This window comes from Brienomyrus brachyistius, chromosome 16 (assembly GCF_023856365.1).
Source record: "Brienomyrus brachyistius isolate T26 chromosome 16, BBRACH_0.4, whole genome shotgun sequence".
Lineage (NCBI taxonomy): Eukaryota > Metazoa > Chordata > Actinopteri > Osteoglossiformes > Mormyridae > Brienomyrus > Brienomyrus brachyistius.
This window is the reverse complement of record NC_064548.1, coordinates 27,605,854-27,629,101: the sequence shown is the minus strand read 5'-3', so window position 1 is coordinate 27,629,101 and position 23,248 is coordinate 27,605,854. Positions and strand designations below refer to the sequence as shown.

At 40.4% G+C, this 23,248-nt stretch overlaps 1 protein-coding gene across 3 annotated transcripts in view; it reads right to left on the bottom strand.

Annotated features, from left to right (window-relative positions):
• Positions 1-23,248, bottom strand: part of LOC125709581 (protein diaphanous homolog 3-like) — a 185,063-nt gene that overhangs the window by 144,135 nt on the left and 17,680 nt on the right. For all 3 annotated transcript variants that reach the window (XM_048978175.1, XM_048978177.1, XM_048978176.1), the window contains one exon: positions 12,623-12,753. In XM_048978175.1, the coding sequence (XP_048834132.1) occupies positions 12,623-12,753 (131 nt within the window). The remainder of the gene's footprint in view (positions 1-12,622; positions 12,754-23,248) is intronic.

Genomic DNA, 23,248 nt, shown 5'->3' with positions numbered 1-23,248 from the left:
GAGAGTTTCAATACTCTAACGTATGCACTCAATCAACAAAAAGAAATATATAAAATAGCATGACTTTACCATTATATCAGTGAAGATTATAAAGCAGAAATGAGGCTTTTACATGAGATAAAATATTCATCTTAAGCACTGAGGACGTGAGCCCAATCATACATGATACAAAGTTAGCCAGCTATGAGGCACCGCCAGATACCCTGCGTAACTTACAGCTATGAGGCACCGCCAGATACCCTGCGTAACTTACAGCTATGAGGCACCGCCAGATACCCTGCGTAACTTACGGCTATGAGGCACCGCCAGATACCCTGCGTAACTTACGGCTATGAGGCACCGCTAGATACCCTGCGTAACTTACTGCTGAGCTGCATTATGGTCTCATCATCAATAGGATTAGGGAAACATGGAATTCTTCAGCTGATCTATACAAAATTGTTTCTCAGGAAGCTGACAATGCGCCTTATGACACCTTGTTCCTTCTACAGATGGGGGACATAAAAGCAGGGGATATTTGTCTGGAATACCCACTTAGCCATTGAATAACCCTTCAAGAGAGCACAAGCTTCAGAAACAGTAACGTCAATGCCAGATATTCACCATGACGTGTAAAGTTATCGCAGGGCTTCATATTCTTTCCATTCTTTTGTTCAAAATATTTAACGATGAATTCAAAAAAAAATTTTTTTTTAAAGGGAAGACAAAAGGAAATGTTCAAAATGTGCCTACACCTTTGTGATTTACATAATGACTGATGCCAAGCGTGTATAAACACATGCTGATGCTTCAGGACACATCTATGATGTTCCTGGAATCATTGGGTGTTTTGGGTCTTTCAGCATCATACACCCTCGTCCAGGTGACCCAGCCGGGGCTGGTCAGACCCCAACATGTGCCAGATAGCTATCTAGGTACCACGACTCCATGTCAAAGCTGACAAAAAACCTTGCCCGAACTCTTGACTGGCTTTCCTGTGATTGCTGGAATGGCTGTGCCTGCGATGCAAAATCAGAACTTGCCCTCCACCTTTCCTTTCCTCAGCACCATGGATCTTGATTTGGCAGGTTTGAAACACATCCCGGCCCACGCCATTAGCTTCTCCAGTCCCTTCAGAATCCACCGGCAGCTGGGACTGATTCTATCGTGACTGCGAGGTCATTCATGAATGCCCTGATGTAACTGCCGTTGTCCAGAATTCATTCGGGGCCCTCCGCACTCTGGCTCAGCTGACTTAGTGAGCATGTTCATGGACCGGTAGAACAGTGTCACAGAGATAATGCACCCTGTAATGATGCCGACCTCCACTTTGTGCTAAGTAGATGTAATTTCTCCAGAAGAGACTCTCATCCTGAAGTTGTAGTAATCAGCAATAAGGTCTCTACACCTGCTGGGGACATGATGTTTTACCAGAGTGAGCTGGACAACCTTGTGTGGAATGGAGCTGAATACGTTTGCCAGATCAAGCCATAACATTGACAGGTTGCCTTTGTTCTCTCTGGCCTCCCAGATTCCTGAAATGGCGCCCTTCTGGACTGATGTGTCGATATAGGTGTTTTTCGTCAGGTAGGTGCACAGCCTCTTGGAAATGGCGCTGAAGATCTTCAACACACAGCAAGGAGATGATGCGGAACTGGTATGGCTGGGTGGAGTTTCCCTCCTTTGGGATCCACACGCCTTCAGGCACTCGCCATTGCGCTGGGATCTTCCCCTTTCTCCAGAAGACTCGCATGATTTTCCACAGACGCAGTAGGAGTTTCGGACAGTTCTGGTACACTTTGCATGAAGTGTCACTTGATCCTGGAGCAGAACTCGCTCTTGCTTTGTGGACGACCTCTCCGATTTCCTTCAGCTGCAGCTCCAATAAGTCAAACTGCTCTTCCAGTTCAGGGGGATAGATGAGGATGTTGTGTTCTCCCAGCTCCTGCTCTCTACTGGAGTCACTGTACATCTATCTGAGGTTTTGGTCAATTTCTTCCTGTGAGGAGGCAAGTTTTCCGCTGTGCTTCTGCCCCAGAGGGTCTTTTGTGAACTAGAAGGAGTTGGCGATAAAGGCCGCTCATTTACGCACCCTATCACGTCGCCGCCTCCAATACCACTCTGCCCGGCGGAGAACCCTGATCTTCTTCCGTAGGATACACATTAACTGGGTTAAGCCAATGCGTTCCTCTTCTCCTGCCACCTTGTGCTGGGCCTTCACTGCTTTAATCTCCTTCCTCAGGTTGCGGATCTTTGCAGCTCTATAATTCTTTGCATAAGAAGTTCCAGAGTCTTTCTTCTCCTCCTCGCCAAGCCGTTCAGCTGCAATGCTGACAATGATCATGGGCATGAAGTTTCCAACAAGCAGCATATGAGAGATTGCTATATGCACGTCAAAAGATAAGTGCTACTTTGAACAGAAAGACTGAACTTAAATGGGCAGTTTTCAACATAGATCTAAGGTGATCATGGACATGCAAAAACTAAACAAAACAACAACCCAATTTCAACAGGCCAATCCTGGGAATTATGGGAAACGGACAAAAATCCAAGAAAAAGGCATCCGGTTTACCGGTTAACATCAAAGCTCAGTAAGAACACCATGATTCTCCAGAGTGTTCTCAAAAAAAACACTGTTACAATCATGTATGATTTCAAAATAGCATACCAAGTGCAAAAAAGCTTTGAGAACAGGTCTGGTCACAAAACAGGCAATCTTTATGCTTTTACATGTATGTCACATGTATGTTGTATGCATGATAAGCAATCGAGTTGAAAAAGAACATTATGGTTGATACTACAGTCGAACCTCGTTACTACATACCCTGGATACGTTTTCACCTTTTCAACGTACAGGTTTCTAATTCCCATTTTTAGCCTATGTATTATTCTAATAGCAGTCATTGTTTACAGCGTACACCCTTACAGCTTCACAACTTCGATACAACATCCAAATTTCTAGAGAAAATACGAAAACTAACCATCGTTACAACGTACAGCGCTCTCACCGCCCACCACAACTTGTGTCGCTACATCTACCTGTATCTACCTGATCTTCGGCCGACAATGCACATTTGTCTTGATCTAATTTGACTAATATTTCATTCATATTTTCAGGCCAAATGCCAATTTGGATACGAATGTTTATTTTAAAAATCCATTTTGACCAGCCGTTGTGTATTTTCGTTGCCGTTTATCGCCGGCCAGCACTAAGTAATCGTGAGTAATTTAAGGAAAATTTCAAGAATCCAAATTGAGCTTTGTCGAATTATTTAACAAGTAATAATGTATTCGTTTGTTTTGTAGTCAACTTAAGGGTCTGCTCTATTAAAGTTTTATCATTTACATGGATATTTCGTGAGTTCTTTCATCCATCTTGCACTAAGTGGTTACAACGTTCTATGCTTATAACGTACATGTTTTTCATATCCCGTCTCGTACTTAGTAACGAGGTTCGACTGTATTTAGTTGCACAGACGCAGACATTACTGTAGTTTTTTGGTTTTTGACCACATCAGAGAATAATGACTAAAGGAATAATGCAGTACAAGGTGCACAAATGTAATGGCTAAAAATACTGTTTGCAAAAGGCATCTTCAGAGGAACTCTGTAAAAACAAATTCACTGTGATGGTGAACTAGCAATCGCCTGCTAGAAAGCAAACAGATGTGCAGTTAGTACTAATCAAAGTTTTAGCCCTTACCATTCGCAAAAGAAAAAAAAGTGACTTGAATGTTAAGGAAATTAACGTTTAGCGTGCTTATAGGTGAAAAAGATTCCATAGATGTCACAATATCATATACTGATCACTGTATCAGCTTTTAAACAACTATTTAGGAAACACAAAAATAATTCCATAAATAGCAATCTGAAGGGTTAGCATGCCAAGATGGCTGTTACTAGCCCTCTCTACTTAGAGATTCAGTACATGAATAATACAGTGTCTCGCTATGCCCAGAGAGGCTCCTTAAATTGGAGAACACTTGTTCCGAAAGTTCTAACAAGCCAGTGCAATTTAGGGAACATGACCATGTCTTGTCAAGCTTCCTGTCACACTGGCTGAAATAATCCTTAACAAGGCAAAGGAAACATTGGATATTATCAGAGTGCTGACTGATCATTGGCCAATAGCAGCAGAACATTAAGGGCAGCCACACAGACAGATGAAAGGGGTTACAGTGTCAAGACTGCCTATTGTGAGGACCTAGCTGTGACAGCTGTGAGCTCCATTTCAAAACTCAATTGCTAAATGTATATAATGAACAAGTGATTCAAAAAGAACTTGGCAGGAATATTTTAAACACATCTACATTTTTTTATGGTTCATTGCTTACAGTAACTGAGATGTGGAATGTCTTAACTGAATATTAGACTTAAAGGATATTTTCATTAAAAAAATGACTGTCCCAAGATTACATTTCTGAAAGCATTTTATTTATCTTGTAGTTCTTTTTATTGCCAATAAGCACATCAATAGAGTTTGTGAGCTATGTGAACAGTCTTCAAAATTCAAAAGCAGGAATTAAAATCAGCTGCAATTTGGGAAATGTAAAAATGTATAATGTGCCTAACTCCACAATTAAGGGTACAATCCAATTTCTCCAATAAGCAGAAGCACCTGCTTTTAACTGGTAAAGTCAGATGAGCATGCGATTACATTTAAATGCTTCAAAAAGAACTACATTTTCCCAACATATATGTCCCATAATCACAATACCAATTTTTTCGTGGAGCATTTCACTTGACATCACATTGACTTTTCCAGAATTTAGCAGCTTTTGTTAACTGTGGTAATAGATAAGATTACACACATGATGAAATACATTACTTTACAATACTCACCAGAAAAAAAAATAAAGTAAAATAAAATAAAAAAAAGCCTAAACCTGGACAATGTGAAAAATATGAAGGCTGCAACAAACTACCACCTTCAGCAACTAATCATTAACTTACCAGAAAAACAAGGTTTTTAGGCATTCATAATTATTTAAATTTTGGTGAAAAACAATTTCCAATAATTACCATGCATTTTACCCTCTATACCGCAAATGAAGTACAAATAGCATATCAAGGTTAAAATGCATAATTCCTTGTCAAATCAGCACAAATGTACTGCACATAAAATAAGTATGCATTTACGCCGATGCTACGATCGATTGCCGCACGCATCATTTTAAAGGTGAAAGCATACTTGCATACCAGTTATGTGCATCCCTGTTTATATATATATATATGTCATAAATACACTAAACATGCTATAAATGGTGCATTTGGTATGTGTGTGTGTGTGTGTGTGTGTGTGTATATCCACAACACAGGTCAATCATTCACCAGCCTGTATAAGAAGATACTACTGCAGTTATACATCTGCTCAAATGTTAAAGCACATGCTACAACATGGAATATCTTGATATGAGCTTTTAACAGAACCAGAACAAAATGTAGTCTTATTAGTATAATCAGTATTACCACAATCAATTTTTATTGAGCTAGTTGTATGCCTTGCTGTTGTATATCTGACAAAATAACAAATTGAAAGCCTTAAACCTGAAGGTCAGCTTTAATATAATATCAAAAACCAATTTCCAGCTATCTGTCAGATCCATTTATCACTTACATTTAATGCAATTAAAGCATATATTCTGCTTTTCATTTTAGCAATGGCACAGGTTTTTGTTAGAAGGTTGAAGACAAGATAATGAGCTCAAAACAGGAGGAAGGACCAATGAGATCAGCGATGAACAGAAGAAAGGGCCAATGAGATCAGCGATGAACAGAAGAAAGGGCCAATGAGATCAGCAACAGATCTTGGAAACTTGCATAACCCTCCCTCCACCCCACTACTACCCATATACCGGAGTGCATACAGACCTGATAATCCATGAATATCTCAAATGCTGAATGTACAACACCATGACGTGTCAAAGACTGAAGGTGTGCAATTAGCAGACCAATGAATTCCAAGTTAGCCAAGCAAAACTTGATCTGTCAGTCATTATGTTTGGCCAAATCCAGACTTTTTTCATGGAAATCATAGCGGTATCACCTTTTTGAAAAATACCATTTCATTTTTCAACAGTTAACAAGGCTATGTCCAAAAACTTCAAATTAATCTTGCATTTCAATCTAATGCAATCCAGGCACCACACAAGACATATGCTTAGGTTTCCTGGGCAGCTCCAACATACAGTAAATGTATAGGAGTGTTTTGAGTGCAAAACGATTTCAGCATCTTACTGTGAAAGCCACCATTGTAGAAAGCAGATTAACAACTGGTGAACAATAAGAATATGCTTCAGTTTTATACATTTTTATTTTCATTCCTGCCATTTCAATCAGCTACCTGTGCATGTACACCAATGAGCCATAGCATTAAAACCACCTGCCTCGTAGTGTGTACGTCCCTCTCATGCCAGCAAAACAGCTCTGACCCATCGAAACATGGACTCCACAAGATCTATGATGGTAGAGGTACATCGATCACCACTTTTTCAGTGCCAATACGATCCTGATACTTGAAGAGAGCCAATATGAGTAAACTAGTAAATACAAAAGAAAATGCTAATAGTTGTTGCTTCAAGCATAAAGTATTTCCAAGACATTTTTTAGCTTGCTTTGCAAGCATGCAAGTCACATTTACTATCGTCACCCTCTTAGCTCATGTTCTTGCACTCCTCCTACTGCAAAGGGTGACGTCACATAGCAGGCAGAAAGCACAGCACTCACACCCACAAAATGGCAAGAAAACCAAGTGGCAGCAACAGCGTTTGAATGCCACCAAAGCACATCAAAAATAGGAAAGACATGCAATTGATAGTACAAATCAATTTAACAAGAAAAGGAGTGAGTTACCTTTTTACAGAATGGCAAAAACTAAATAAGTATTGGACACGGACCGTCATGGCCCCAAAACCTGAGCCATCAAAATAGGTATGGATTGGTGCTGATACCGATCCTGAATATCAGATCATTGGACCTCTTTCTGAAGGTGTCCTGTGATATTTGGCACCAAGACGTTAGCAACAGATCCCTTAAGTCCTATAGGTTGAGAGGTGGAGCCTTAATGGATTGGACTTGTTAATCCAGTGCATCTCACAGATGCTCAATCAGATTGAGGTATGTGGAATTTCAAGTCAACACCTTGAACTCTTTCTCATGTTCTTCAAACCATTCCTGAACAATTTTTGCAGTGTGGCAGGAGATATTATCCTACTGAAAGAGGCCACTGGGCAATACTGTTGCCATGAAGGAGTGTACATCTGCTGCCATGTTTAGGCGGCACTGCCCCCGCCAGCTTGCCTTTTTCCCATAATGCATGTTGGTGCCATCTCTTCCCCAGGTAAACCATGCATGTACACCCAGTCATCCACATGATTTAACATAAAATGTGGCTAATCTGGGCAGGCCACCTTCATCCATTGCTCCAAGGTCCAGTTTTGACACTCATGTGCCCATTGTACGCACTTTCCGCAGTGGACATGGGCACTCTGACCAGTCTGTGGCTATGTAACAAGCTGTGATGTCTTCTGACACCTTTCAGTCTTAGGCACCATTTATTTTTTCCACATTTTGTGCTGAAATAGCTCTGCTGTGGGATCGAAGGAGCAGAACTAGCTTTCCCATGCACATCATAGTGCCTTGGTCGCCCATGACCCCACTGCTGGTTCACCAGTTGGGCTTCCTCGAATACTTTTGGTAGGTACTGACCAGTGCATACCAGGAACACCCCACAAGACCTGCCATTTTGGAGATGCTCTGACCCATTGCAATTCAGCCCTGGTCAAGGTCACTCAGATCCTTACACCTGCTTCCAACACATCAACTTCAAAAACTGACTGTTCACTTGCCTAATATATACTAATGTATAATGGCACCCTTCACAGGTACCATTGTAACAAGATAATCAATGTTATTTGCTTCACCTGTCCACGGTTGTAATGCTACCTTTGTGAAAGGTAAGAACATCCAAGTACAATATGAAATAATTCCTAAGTAATGTCCACATGGAATGAAAAATATTTTTTTATGCTTTAAAGCATGGTACAATGCCACAAATTGTCACAAATTTTTTTTAAAGTCTGTCAAAGCGAACTTGAATTTTCCGTTCCATAGGGAAGTTTGATGTGGCATGAAAGGCATAATGTGGCATAATACCCTCTTTTGACCACCCTAAGCCTGATACATCTTTAAAACCTCAGAGGGACCGGCAGGGTCTGTGTCTGCAATCAGACACAGCTCAGTGTTAAATGTGGTGCAACACTTTCACCTCATTCTTTAGAAATTTAGCAAATCCCTTGTGATAAAAAAAGTGAAAGAGTAAAAGCTGAAATCTAAACACACTTTATACAACATGACTGAAGATTCCAAATAAGGAACAGTAGTTTCAAAAAGCCCGACCATTTTCATCCACTTGTCTTTTACTGTCATACTGCTTCTTTTCCTAAAATGAATTACATGTCAGTTTGCGAGGTTACTTATAGAACAGATATATTATACATTCTCTCTAATTTCAACCATTTTTGTTATTTATTTTGAGAAATTTCAGTGCACCAAAGGATGAGATCTGACATTACAAAAACTATAATCAATAATCTTATTCTCCTTTACCATAAAATAATTAGTAAATACAGAATCCACTTCTGCACTTCAGACCCCACTTGAGTAGCTCTACTGAGCTTCTATCACATGGATTTTTCGCACACCTTTTCATCTCTGCCATATTTACCTGACTCTCCATCCCTAACACAGACCATTCAGGTCTTATTACACTGAGGGCGCCATTTTCCTCCTGCGTGAAGCGCAACACAAAGTGGTTTGTTAGTTTCGTACCAGTGTACTGCTTATTTTCCCGTCATGCACACGTCGTCAAAACAGCAAATGCTTATGTGCCTGCTTTCTGCTTGTAGGAGTGCTGTTTTTTAAATAAGACGTGGCCGGGCACCTTACTGACCCAATGCTATTTTTGCTATTTGAAGGCCGTGAAATGACATTGTGCTTTTGACCAACGAAAAGCATGTCTAAAGTGAGTGGCGCATTGTTGAACGGCATGTTTCAGAAACGTGCGAGTGCACAAGGCTCGTTACGGACACAGCTACACCCTCAAGATGCACTAATGGAGGGCTGCACGTTTCCGAAAAAAAAAATGAATTAAAATTCTTTTGCTTAGAATTGAGATTGCGATTCTCTACAGTGATTGTTTATCATAAATGTAAATGTTCATTGCACTCATTAAACTGCAAAACAAAACACAGCAACACATGACAGACATGTGATTGATCCAAGAGCGACATACCAGCTTCTGACAACAGAAAGGAAACGCTTCATTAACCATTCAGTCAGGGTAACCAGAACAGCCACATCAAAAGCTCCAGTACCAAAGGTGGCAGTGGGGTATTTTATATATAATAAAATAGTATAATAATAAGAATTAATAATAATAAACAACAACAATGGCTATGTGGACAAATGAAGTGAGCCAAGCTTTAACTGCGATCTGGTTGGAAGAATCAGATCAGGGAAGCACAAAAAGAAATAAAGTACAGGACAGCACAGTAATGTAAAATGTAAAAAATGTAAATGTAAAAAAGTTTCGCAATGTGATTTTGTTGTAAGAATTGCATAGCTTGTGGGATTAATGATGCACATTGTCCAGTTCTATAATAATTCAGTTCAAAATACACCTGGGAAAAGGAGGAGTGCTAGTGTTGATCCAGCTGATCTAATACAATACAAAAGAACCATTGTTAGATATGGGATGGTATAGAGGTATGAAGCGAGATCGCGGTTTTTCCACCATCAAAATAGCAAAATGGATTTAGACATGACCATGAATGTTAGCTGCGCTTTGCATAGAGCCCTAAGCTTCCCACCACACATACAGTATGAGCTGTTAAGCAGGCGGCTAATTAGAATGAACTAGCTGGATGGGATCTTGGAAAAAAACAACTGACAAAAACTACGGGGAAACTATATCATTTAATTTTCTCCTTGTTTTGGAAAATATATATCCAGGTCTGCTGCTGCCATTGACAATAAAAAACTTTCTTACTTTCACAAGAAAACCACGTCAGAGTTCACCTCAGCATGAAAACAATTTAACATCCATCTCAAACTGTCTGCATCAGAGAGGCAAAGTCACCTTCATAAAAGCGAAAGGAAATGGAAGATGTCCACCAGGCTGCACTCGGAGCCGGAAATGAGGGCCCGTCATGTAGCACACAGTCCCCAATGATACCCCAACGGCTGCCAGAGGCTTGCTGATCTGCAGCCAGAGCATACAGGCTTGCCAAAAAATCAGATTTGCTTCCTCTCTGTCCCCATCCAGACAACAGGGGGCACATAATGACCACACCTTCCCCCAGATCCCTCGCGGGTATTTGGATGCGCAAACAAAAACTAGCCGTTTTGAAGAGGGGGGGAAAAACAGAGCAGTACATACAAAGGTCTGCACATTAGGCAAACGACGCTAAAAGCGCTGATATTAAGTGACTTGTTTCAATAGCTAACCATTTATTCATGGTCTAACTATTAATACGCAAAACTCCAAAATCACACTGATACTGACCACTAACAAAAATAATGGCACTGTATATAAACCCATATATATTTACACCTTTAATATGAGACCGAGTAAAATGAGAGACTTATTTGTTTCCAAACATTTGAAAGAAAAGCTTTGAACAGAAAAAATGAGCAGCTAATTACACGCATTTTCATGTACTTGCCAAACTCTTGAGCTCCTGACAAGCTCGGGGTTCCCACCCAGGGTCGGCCCCCAGCGGTGACACGCTGACAGCAACAGATGTTCCTCCCCATCGCTGTCTGCTCAGAATTCATTTTGTTGGCAACCTTTCTGAAGAAGATATGCACTCCCCTTTTCTTCCTTCGCAGACCTGTTGACCCCAGTAAACCCTGCCTGCAGGCTTAAACACTTGTGCGCCCCTTCATAACAAGTCACGTATCCCTACCACCGGTATTCATAATCATTTTCTCGTTCAAAGTGTAAGAAGCACCAGGTCTGTTCACAGAGGTTAAGAAAAATCCCACGCTGCCGGTGCCATGTGTCTTTTTAAGACAAATTAAAAAATGGAAAAGCGGATTTTTATCAGAAAATGCTTTTTTTTTTCTCTCCCCAACTTAATCATATTTAGTTGACTATTACAATACATCACTGTTCCTTTATACAGTAACAGGCCAACTCTCACACTTTATAATTACCTCTGACTAGCTCCACCTTGTTTCAAGGTGGTTATGCACCGAGATGCCACACACTAATTCGTTCATCATCTATCTGCCTATCCTTATGAGGGCCACGGGGGGGGGCATGCCAGGCAACGTCGGGTTCTAAGGCCTGGCTTCATCTAAGATGGGGGGCCAGTCCATAGAAGGGCGCCTACTCACATAAGGTACAGACAATTCTTGAAACACCAAATTAGCCCAACTGCGTGACTTTGGACTACAGCAATAAAGCAAAATACCTGAAGGAAACCGGCACAATGCAGGGTGAATGTACAGACTCCAGAGGCAAGGCGACAGCGCTGGCCAGGGAGCGCCCAAACAGCTGGTTCATAATGCCAGGACATTTTTAGAGCCTCTGAAATTGCCAGTCCTTCTTTATCTGAACACGATACAATATCCCAGTTTAAACGGTACGTTTTCCTGGTATAGAAGGAGCTCACTTGGACACGTCTTCGGTTCGTCGTTTTGGCTCTGTGAATGAATCATGCCGTCACCCACTGCCAGCAGCGTTCCACCACAGGCGGTCAGGTCCTGCTTCAGTATAGTGGGCTTTTCTCAGACCACCCTCAATGCCGTGTGACTATCTGCCTTTTATCACTGCTATGCTGTCACAGCTCATCACTGCTGAGACCATCACAAAAAGCAGTTCTCCTACAGGTCTGTTCTAATTTTACACACATCAGTATTTTAACCCACAGTTCCTCTCTTCTTTCCTTCTCTTGCTCCGAGGGCACGCCGGCAGGAGTAATAAGCTCCTGTTGCTGGATACACAAACAATGACAAACCCAAAGTGTAATAGGGCCCACAAGCCGGTCTACCTGCCCTAAGATGGGTGCGCTGCTCTTTCTGCCACCTGAACTCACAAACAACCATTACTCAAAGTGTTTTCCATAATTTTGAAAATATGCATCCAGGTCTACAGCTGTGATTGACAAACATTCATAAGAGCTAATTTCACAAGAAAACCACCTTGAAGTTCAGCATAAGTTTTATATTCTTCTTTCCATTCCTTGGTTACCATCCTTCTTTGTGCAAACAACATTAGAAAACATAAAATGTTAAATTAAGGTAGCCAGTGCAGCAAAAGATTTTAATTATTCAAAAGTTATTTATGGCTACCCCCTTCCAATGTTTCATGTCATGTTTGTGATACAAATGCAGAAAAACAGCAGGGTAATTGTGAAGATAGGCATCAAACAATTAAAAGGCGGGCAAGAAAACCACAGGCACTTGTGTATCAGTAATAAATATTAATGAGAAGCAGCATGCGGTTTGCTTTGGCCTGACATCAGGGGAGCAGTGGGGACGGCCATGAGGCGGAACAACACATCACCCACATATGGGACGGGCCGTGTGTTCCTGGGAAGAAGAATAGCTGAGCTAAAGCGAGCGTCACACTGCCTACCTGACTGGGTTGCTGGTCAGGGAAACCCGGAGGGACTCCAGACAGGCAAAGAGTCTCTCGTCCACCGTCCCAGTTTTCAGCTCACTAAGAAACTCCTGTGGAGAAATCTGATGGCTGCTTTTCAGGCTGCCCTGAAAGGAGGGGGAAAAGCCCAAATAAGCAACTCCAGTATTAAAAAAGCCAAGCATTCAAAACACAACAATAATTATCAATGACAGTTTAATAATAAAAAAAAAAACCTCCAGTAATTACCATGTTTCAACATGCAATTTGAATAACAGCTTCAAGAAATTAACAAAACTAATGACTGGTAAGACAGACTATTATGAAAATGCTATGACAAATAATGTAAAAGTATATAAATGCAAAAGTCTGCATGTGCAACATTACAATGTCTCAATGTGTACAGAAAAACCTGGGTCTACAATTTTCACTATACAGAACATATGTAACACGCAGCAAAAATAAGTGGAGGCATTTCCGTGCACATTTGGCTTTTACTGTATGCACAGATAAACAACAATTTTCAAACAGAAAATTCAATGACTTGTAATTATGCAAAATATAATTTGTACATACAGTAATTAAAATGGTCTGACGACGGTAGAATTTCGCAGACGGTACACTGTCGCTGCACTAACACCACATAAAATGAACGTATAAATCTGACATGAATTTGAAAAAAAAAATAAATTTGACATTTTGTTGTGCATGTGGTGTCCACACAGAAAGACTGTCTCCAGTCTGCATTACTGAATTTACCCTCGAGTCCCTGAACAACGAAAAACTGATTATGCGTGATTTCTGCAAATATTTTTGAATCCATTTATGCAAGAATACAGCAAAAGGTAAGAAATTTCATTCAACTAAATCAAATAAATAAATGAATCACCATTCTTGTAGTCCTAGGGATTGCAAAACAGGCCTATACATGAAATAACAAATGTACCGAATTATATACTGGCTTGAAGAAAAATCTAGCATCTCTCAATTACACATTTTATGGGAAAAGAAAGAAAAAAAAGCTACTAAAATGCTTTCTACAGTATGTAACTGGAAAACCTTGGGGGAAACTAGAAATAGTGGGACGCAAGTAAAAGATGGTTCTCCAAAGAGATTATCTATAGAGCTTATTCTAATAAATGCGTCTAGCAATACTTCACCCAGTACAGGAGCAAAGAAATTGCAAATGGGCAAATCACAAACCCTGTAACACCATCCATCTTTTAAAAGAATGGATCACTATGAACAATGACTAAAAACTGACCAACCCTGCAGAGGAGAGCAGTATAATAAAATCAATTAAGGTAAGAAAACTTTAAATTAAAATGTCAGATCAGGTCAAGTCACTCAGGGTAAGGAGCATACATGGTTCCCACTACATAATGAAACACCTTGGGATCCCCATTGGTGACCCCCCCGAGCCAACACCCTGCCCAGTCCCGCCCTTTGGAAATAACCATCTATGGTGATCTATCTGCCGCAGCCAGGTATCACGTGGGCGTTCCCTTGGCCTGGTCTCCTTCGCCACACCACCAGCATTGGAGCAGCAAGTCCAGTGTTGCGGCTCAGGATGTTGGAACCAGCATCCAGCAACCCACAGACCCAGAGCTTTTGCAAAAGCCAAGGAACATGAAGCCACTTTCACCCCGGTCTCCAGACCTGTGGGAACCGACACAGTCCTTATGGCAGCCCTGTTAGGGCCAGAGGTCACACTGAAGACCCAAGACCAGAGAAGTGTCATCTCATGGGCAGCAATCAACCTCAGAATAAAGTTGCAAATGTCTCCTTATCGAGACATCACTCACCGCGGTCGGAGCATACACTGAGACAACAGACAAGACATGCGAAAGGTGCCTTAGCCTGAGTCTCATGATACGCTCAATGAAAGGAGTGAAGCAGGGCACCATCTAGAGGAGCCGATCCACCATAGCAACAGCTACTCCCCGAGTATAGCAGTCATCAGAGCGACCAGACCAATACCAGGTGTACCCACCTGCAGAGACCTGGCCACTCCCCAGTCTGAATACCTGAGTGCCGCTACTGAAATGAAGAAGCTCCTCCAACAGCACAGGAAGATGGTCATAATGCTGGAGAGACAAGACCTTCCACGTTTTACCCGGAAGGAAACATCTAATACAGCTGCCCTTTGCGGGTCTGAGGAATATCACTGTTGTACACAGGGGACGACCACAACCATCTGTGTCCAATAACCAGTATGAAACATATGGAACACAGCCATGCATGGACCATAACGGCACAATTTACGCAGTAAACCGCAAAAAGGCAACCAACTGATAAAAAAAGTCAAGTACTTTTATAACCGGTTATCATCAATGCGATAGATTCCTTGTGTGTTCATTGTAGGACTACAACAACAGCAACAAATTACAGAAAATTTAAGTTTTGCCAACTAGCTAGAATGAACTTTCACTTCCAAAAAAGGAGATTTATGTTTACACATTTCAAGCTGTTCAGATGCTGTTTTTTGAAGTTTTCCAAAATTACATCTTGCATCACAGTATTGAATAGGACTAGTACATTATATCCCTGAGATTTGCCCCTATGACATTACATAGGCCGTAATGCTAATTTTAATAATATTTAAATTTAATAATCTGAAAAGCCATGAATGGTGCTTCATAACTGCATTTGCAAATGTCTTGGTACAAGTTCCTGACAAAGGCCAAAGTGCCAGTTTGATTAAAACAGTTAACTGGAGTAAGACCCTAACCACATAGACTATGACAAGAAGTAGATAAGGAAATGTACTGCCAGCATTATTTTAAACTAAAATTTGTTTTAGGGGTAAGAAACAAAAGCTACACAGTCCACACTGGAGCACCACTGCAGAATGCAAACGATTCATTTCTCTTACACTAGAGAGCCCCCTGCCTGTCAACAGAAAAAATGCAAACTACTGAAAAAGAACAATTTACGGTGATACAAAGTCAAATATGCATTAATAATGTATGCAATGGAGAATGACAATTCTGTCAGGTCGCACATTAATTGTAACACTATCCAAATGCAGCCTGTTCCCGTTTCCAAAAGTACAAAACAGGGCCCATCAAACAGTAGGCAGTGTCCGATTTTACACTCAGTTGGAGAGTGGCAGGAGTTCCTTACTGACTCAGAATAAAAGCATGGGCTAACAATACTGGGGGATTTTTCTGAAAACTGCAATAAATATTTCAATATTTATAATAGGAGTTGAAAACGCAAATATACTACAAAATAAAAATAAAATATAAAATAAACTACAGCCAAATACAAAGAGTTATGTTGTACCTACAGTGTGTGTCATATGAGCTGGTATTGCTACAAGTTGTGCCAATAAATCACTTGCTTTTCCTTAATATGGTCTCTGAAATCCCAAATATGTCCACACAGCAGAAGTTGGATGTCTTTTGGTCACCAGTCTTGGTTCACTTCTCTCATCCGCACTCATTTTTGCTAAATTTCCACACTGTCATTGAGTCAAACAGCTAGGACAAAAATGACTGTTGGCTCAAAGAACACATGCTGAGCTCATATAAAGTCAGCAGTGTGTCATGACAATAGCGTAACATGAACAACATGCAATATCGCTATTAACACTGTAGGCACATGTAGGCTGTGTGAAAAATATTACACAGTACGTTCTGATGGCTTTATGCTTGCTATTACATCAAACATGCAGACAAAACTAAACATACCACTATATATATATATATATATATATATATATATATATATATATATATATATATATATATATATATATATATACACACACACACACACACACACACACACACACACACACACACACACACACACACACACGCCACTTATGACTGTCCTACATCATTTCTAATATAAACTTTCAATATAAAACTGTTTAATATTAAGTTAAACACTTATAATTTCTTAATTTGGTTTGGTAAAAAAAAAAAATTATGCTCTTTAAACTCTAAAAAGCTTGATTTACAATCAAGTTTGTTGTGTACTTTTGTTACCCATTAGGTTTGCTTTACTCCCTTAATGATCAATTATGTTAATTATCTATTATTCTAAGTATAGCTTCTGCAGCGACTGGAAGCTGGAATCCATTCAGTTACTATTTACATCCAAGCATAAACAGAATATCAATGTCAGGACACTATTCTTACCATCTCAACACAGACTAACACAAAAACAAACACACACACAGATGAGAAAACAAGCATGAGAACACAAGAGGTGTTTCATATCCGCTGTCTTCTTTAAAAAGAGCACTTGATCCTAAATAGGACCAATGAGATGGGAGGGAAAAGCGCAAGTAAATCAAAACTTTCAAGAAATACAAAGTGTTGTAACAGCTATTGCTGCTTCACGCGTCCTGTTGCAGGGGTGGCCCTGCTGTGTCTGTGCATGAGTACCTCATTAGATTAAACCTTGGGAGGCAGTGCACACACACAGAAATACATGCTGTGAGTTGTCTTTATATCACATGTAGCCTCTTGCTTATTAGTGCCTAGCAGGGAATCCCTTTCAGCATTTTGCTACAGCATCTGAAGGTTCACCCCTAGCTTGGCCTCTCTGAGTGACTTTGCTCTACATTTTTAACACACATTCCAGATTTTCTCTCATTACACTCCCCCTACTAAGGATCATGTTAAATTTTCTGCTTTGGAAATCCACATCGCAAGTCAAAGCAGTACTTCCACTTCAAACTGTACAGACCACACACACACCTGTCATGTTTAGAACACAAAACTGACAGTGTCATCACCCAACTGCCAATAGGATAGGTATACACTGGCTTCAGAGAGCACACCCCCCTGCCAGTGGGATACACCCTCCCTTAACATGCATGCAACCATTTACCAAAACACACAAATCAATCAAATGTGTATAAACCTTATAAGATAAACTAATAACGATAAATGATGGCTGAATGATCTTAAGAGTTCAATAATTTTTATTTATTTATTGATCTTCAATATCATTTGTCTCATACAGAGTTGCCAAGGTGCAGAGCCTATCCCAAAAACAAAAGGTGTAAGGTGGGGAACAACCCAAACAAGTGCAGGACACACACTATTCAGAGAGAGAGACAGACACACAGAGAGACACACACACAAAAGCACCAAATGAGACATGTAAATATATATATATATATATATATATATATATATATATATATATATATATATATATATATATATATATATATATATATATATATATATATATATATATTTTTTTTTTTTTTTTCCCCCAGAGAAAGAGAAAAGGAAATTTATATATATATATATAAGTGCTAAACCAGGAGTTCCCAGAGTGGGGGGTCACAGCCCCCACAGAGGTTGTCAGACAATGGTTGGGGTGTCAAGATGATTTCCAAAATATTATGTTTATAACATTTTAACAACATGAAAAAGTATTCCCTTTTAACCGTGACCACAACAGCTCATTGGGTCAATATTCCGAGGGGGCACCCCCCCCGGTCGGCAAAATGGGGGTCATGGGAAGAAAAATTTGGGAAGCCATGCTCTGAACAACTGGCATCAAAGTTGAATGATTAGAGTGGATGATCACTGTTTTTAGTCTGTGGAAAACGATCGATCGGCAGGCCGGAATTCATTATACGTTAACACGTCACAGACCATCTGAAGGCGTAAGCAGAGGCTCACAGACTTAGGGTGAGCCCTAGTCGCATACTAGCATTATAATAGACGTTTACATGAACTAAAACCTTCACGTACCATGCAAAAAGTAAGAAAATACCAATGTGCGCATTATTTTTCTGAATCAAACATAGGCTAGGAGGCTGAACTGAAAGCCAAATCATAAATCTTTATCTTGCTTTTGTGTAGCCTGAGGCTACTTCCTTAAGAAAAACGATGATTTTCGGTTAGTCACTGTCAGATGTCAACACTGGGTTACTTATTTGATATGGTCAATCATCGATAATATCCGCATATTGCCCGACCCTACTGCAAACTGTGGCAAATTTAAATATGCAAGAAAGCATTTACATGACACCCCAGCTGCAAACAATTTTGTATAAACACACGAGTGTTCCTTATAAGCGATAAATAAAAACGTAAAACTGGAAGCTGGAGTTTTCACACAGGGAAATGTCAATTGTGTCTCACCACCTCTGTTATCACTCAAAATGTTCATTGTCATGCAAACTTCAGTTTATTAACACACATCCCATTATACACCTGCTATGCAATTATAAGATAAAGAATTTATCAGAGAAGTGCTGAAATGCAAAATTAAAAGCTGACAGTTTCCCCCCATTAAAGTAATTGGTTTGCAAACACTTTTTTGCCAACAGCATCACACAATTGAAAGCAAACTGTGAGACCTATCATGGTTCTGTGCATCGGGATAATTTAGTGTCCATCTACATAAGAGAGGAAAATTACACAAGAAAAAGGCTGCAATTTCAAACAAAAGATAAGGCAGTAAATTGAACATACATAAAATCATTTTTGGTAAAAAAAGGAATCAGCCTATAAAATTACCATTCAGGCTGCAGTCCTACATTGTCTCACACTGCTTCCCAAAAAGCCGGAGCAAGGATGGAACAAAGATTATGAAATGTGCTACATGAGAATTGTTCAACATTGTCAATCACTCCATGAATCACCACCTTGTCATGATGGAGGGGTTTGTGTGCTTCTGTGATCTTAGGAGCTATTTTTCAGGGGTTATTTCCCCTCGTAGGGTCTCCCAAGGAAAACTGGTTCTAGACGAACAGCCAGACAAAGCGTGATTCAGAAAACCATGACAGGAACAATTAAGGACCATGTAACCTCGCCTGGATTATGGAGACCCGTCCCCCAACCTGAACCTAAGCCTAAGGGAGGGAGCTCGTAGGTGAGTGCCTGGTAGCTGGGTCTTTACCCATGGGGAGCAGCTGGACAAAGCCTGCAAGATTTACACGAATCGGCCCTCCAGTGGGCTCAGCACCTGCAGGGAGTGCTGTGGGGACCGGGTGCTGTTTAGATCGGCAGATCGATCATGGACGACCAAATCTGTCTTTAGGGACATGGAATGCAACTCCTCTAGTGGGAAATGAGTCTGAGCTGGAGCGGGAAGCAGAGATACCAGCTAGATATAGTCGGGCTCACCTCACTCTGGTGAACGAGAGGGTCACCTCCCTTTGACTTCAAGTCGGGGGACGGGTTCTGACCGTTGTCTGTCTGTATGTGACGGACACCAGTCGAGAGTACCCAGCCGTCTTGGAGGCCTTAGAGGTGCTGGAAAGCGCCCTCTGTGGGGACTGCATTGTTGTGCTGGGGGACTTTGACGCGAATGTGGGTAATGACACTGAAACCTGAAGGGGTACGACTGGGAGGAACAGCCTGCCTGATATGAAAGTGGTGCTCTGTTATTGGACTTCTGTGCTAACCGCAGTTTATTCGTAATAAGCACCATGTTCAGGCTTAAGGGTGTTCATGAGTGCACCTAGCACCATGGCCCCCTAGGCCCCAGACGTGCATGGGATTTGCCCTGAGCTTCCAAAAGCTCTGGATGTTGTTGGGCTGTCTTGGCTGACACGGGTCTTCAACACTGCATGGAGCTTGAGGACTACGTGTTTGGATTGACAGACTGGAGTGCTGGTCCCAAACTTTAAAAAGGGGGACTGGAGGATGTGTTCCAACTTCAAGGGGATCAAACTCCTGGTCATTCCTTGGAAGGTCTATGCTGAGGTACTGGACACTTGAATCTCTAATCCAAGAAAATCGATGTGGATTCTGTCCTGGATGTCAAACATTGGACCAGCTCTTTACTGCAACAAAGATACTTGCAGTTCCAGGACATGGCAGACAGATTATATCTCCTGGCTGACCTGGGAACACCTTGGTATTATCCCAGAATAGCTGGAGGTGGCGGCTAGGGAGAGGAAGGTCTATGCATCCCTGCTCAGTTTGCTGCCCCCCTGACCCAAACCCATATAAACAGCAGAAAATGGATGGATGGATGGATGGATGGAACGAACATCTTCGACAGAACAAGAATTCTGTTCATATCTAGCTAGTAAAACAAAACACAAAATACATTTGCAAATATGCTTGAAAAGCAACATGCACTACTTTAGGCACCAGATTACCATCACAAAACAAGCAGAATGATTTGCAATTTAATCAGATGCTGTTCCTTTTTAAGACTTCTTTTCACTTTAAAACTAAGGACAGCTCAAAGCACACCAAGGAAGCTTCTTGAAAATGGTGCAGGTTATGTAGGCTATATAGCAAATGCTAAAAATATTAAATGATGCATCTTAATGCCCTATTGCTCCCCTCATATGACACATCATTACAGTTTCAATACAGTTTCAAACATGGCTACATGCCTAGAAAGAACCTACCATACTCTGCACTGTGAACAAAACTGAGTGGTCTCATTTATTCAGTATGGTAGAGTAAGAACTGGCAAATGGTCCATAAATACAGAACAACCAGCAAGGTCCCTCAGCAACTAAAGACTGACTTTATGGCACAAACTCAAGTAGGAGTTCTTTTGTGCAGTTGTAGAATATTCCTTTCACATAACAGCATTCAAATGATGTTTGGATTGAAAGACTGACATCCCCTTCAATGCACCACATGTAATAACACCACCAGTGGGTCATTTTAATGGGCAGGAAAAAAAACTATTACTTCTTTGCGAAGTTTTTACATTTTCAAATGCTTTATGCAACTTACACAGATATCTTTGAGTTTTCGTACCCCTAATTTTCTTCATTAATCCCCACACAACCCCTTCCTGCATAGGATAGTGGTGAAACTGCTTCACCTTTCCATCTCCTTCCATATGACAACGTGCCCTCAGAGTTTAGCAGAAATTTACCCAGAACAGACAATGTAATGCTTGAACTATGTAGCGGTTGAACTTTGGTTATTTTCACTAAATAATGAACACCTCCGAAGTCATGAACCTCAACATATCTTTGAGGTTTGAAGCCTAAGGGACAATCCCATGGGAGATATAAAACGCCTAGTCATTGGGATTTAAGCTATACAAAACAAAGCAAAAAAGTACTTTAAGTGTAAATGTCAAGAGTTCATTTAAAAAAATCATTTTACATTTTACTGTATCACAGACAAATACAGAGTAGTATTAAAAGATTATGTCGGGAATCCAACTAAGTTTTAGGGGTCATGTGATAATGGATTGCAGATTGAACCTTTTGGAAATCTCTTCAATTTAAGTGGAGACAAATCAAGAGAGATTCTGACATAGACCACTTAATGGGTCTGGCATTTGAGAAAGGCTTTTAATGGTTTCTCACGAGAACAAGAATGGAGCTGCAATATATGCGTCACAGAGAATCCGTCCAGAACCAAAGCTTTTAGATAATTAGCAAAAAATTTGTCTAATAAGACATTTAAAGCAGTACTTTGCTAAGCAGTACTACAGAAAGGGCAAAAAAGCAGAACAATTACCACCTTGTTTCCTTGAAAAAACAAAACTGACAGTATCGGTCCATTTTGATCTCTGCCAGGGATGTAAGGGTCTAAACCCTTTAAAATGATACATTGTTACAAATGTTACCCTTTAATCGACAAAATCTCTTAGATCATTCTGCAATGCAAGTATATTTACAAAAAACTGTTCATTCGCCATAATGGAAATTTAAACGGCACTAAAAAAACAAATATCCATTTCATGACTTTAAAATTTAAACAAACTCAGCCCACCAACTTAAGGTAAACCACTAACACCACTAACATCTTTGCCCTATCCTTGACAAGTTCATTTCCCAGCAGTCCCTATAATTTTAACTAAACTAAATTCTATCCTTATTAAAAACTTGTTTACCGTTATAAACAGTAATAAAACTCCTAAACTATATGACTCCTGACTTTATCTGCAGATGTGATTTTTTGGCAGTTGATTGTTTCGTAATGGATTTAAACCAAAAAACATAAACACATTTTATTATCGAAATAAAGTATCTTTTATTTAATTCACTGGACATTTCAGACTTCCAGCTGCTTTCGCTTACCTTCTTTCAAAGCTAATCAGGGTAATTTAGGGTAAGAGGGTTTAGACTAGTAAATGTGTTTTTGATTATTTTGTGCAATCCAGCTGTGACCCCCAAGTACCCTGCTGGTTACAGAGGAGAATGACATGTTGTTTTGTAGGGTATGAATGAATGACGCTTTTGCTATGTAACTATCACCCAGTCCTAATATTTATACCCTTTCTTCAAGTCTTTAAACAAGAAATAGAAAACAGAAATAAGTCAAGAAAGTAACCAATCTCAGAAAGGAAAAACTGAGATTATACACTCATCCCCAATACTGAAATGTGCAGACTTTTTTCTTTTTTTTTGGGGAGAGGGGGGGGTTGTTGCTTACAATTTACCTCTAAGTACCTAATCCCACGGTGACCCAGACAGGTCAATGCAATGCAAAAGCCGTAACACAAATGCAAAGGCCACAACGGAAGGGGACCACAACGGAAATGCAGCAGCCTGTTAATTTTATTAGTCCAGGTTGCCAGGGACTATGACTGCAGGGGGACTTTTCCAAGAGCTTTGAGAGGGAGGTGAAATGCTATCGCTTATTATGCGGTTTTTCCGTGCTTCATTTGAGCACAAAACTGGAAATGAAAAACCAAGTCATTATCCGTTAT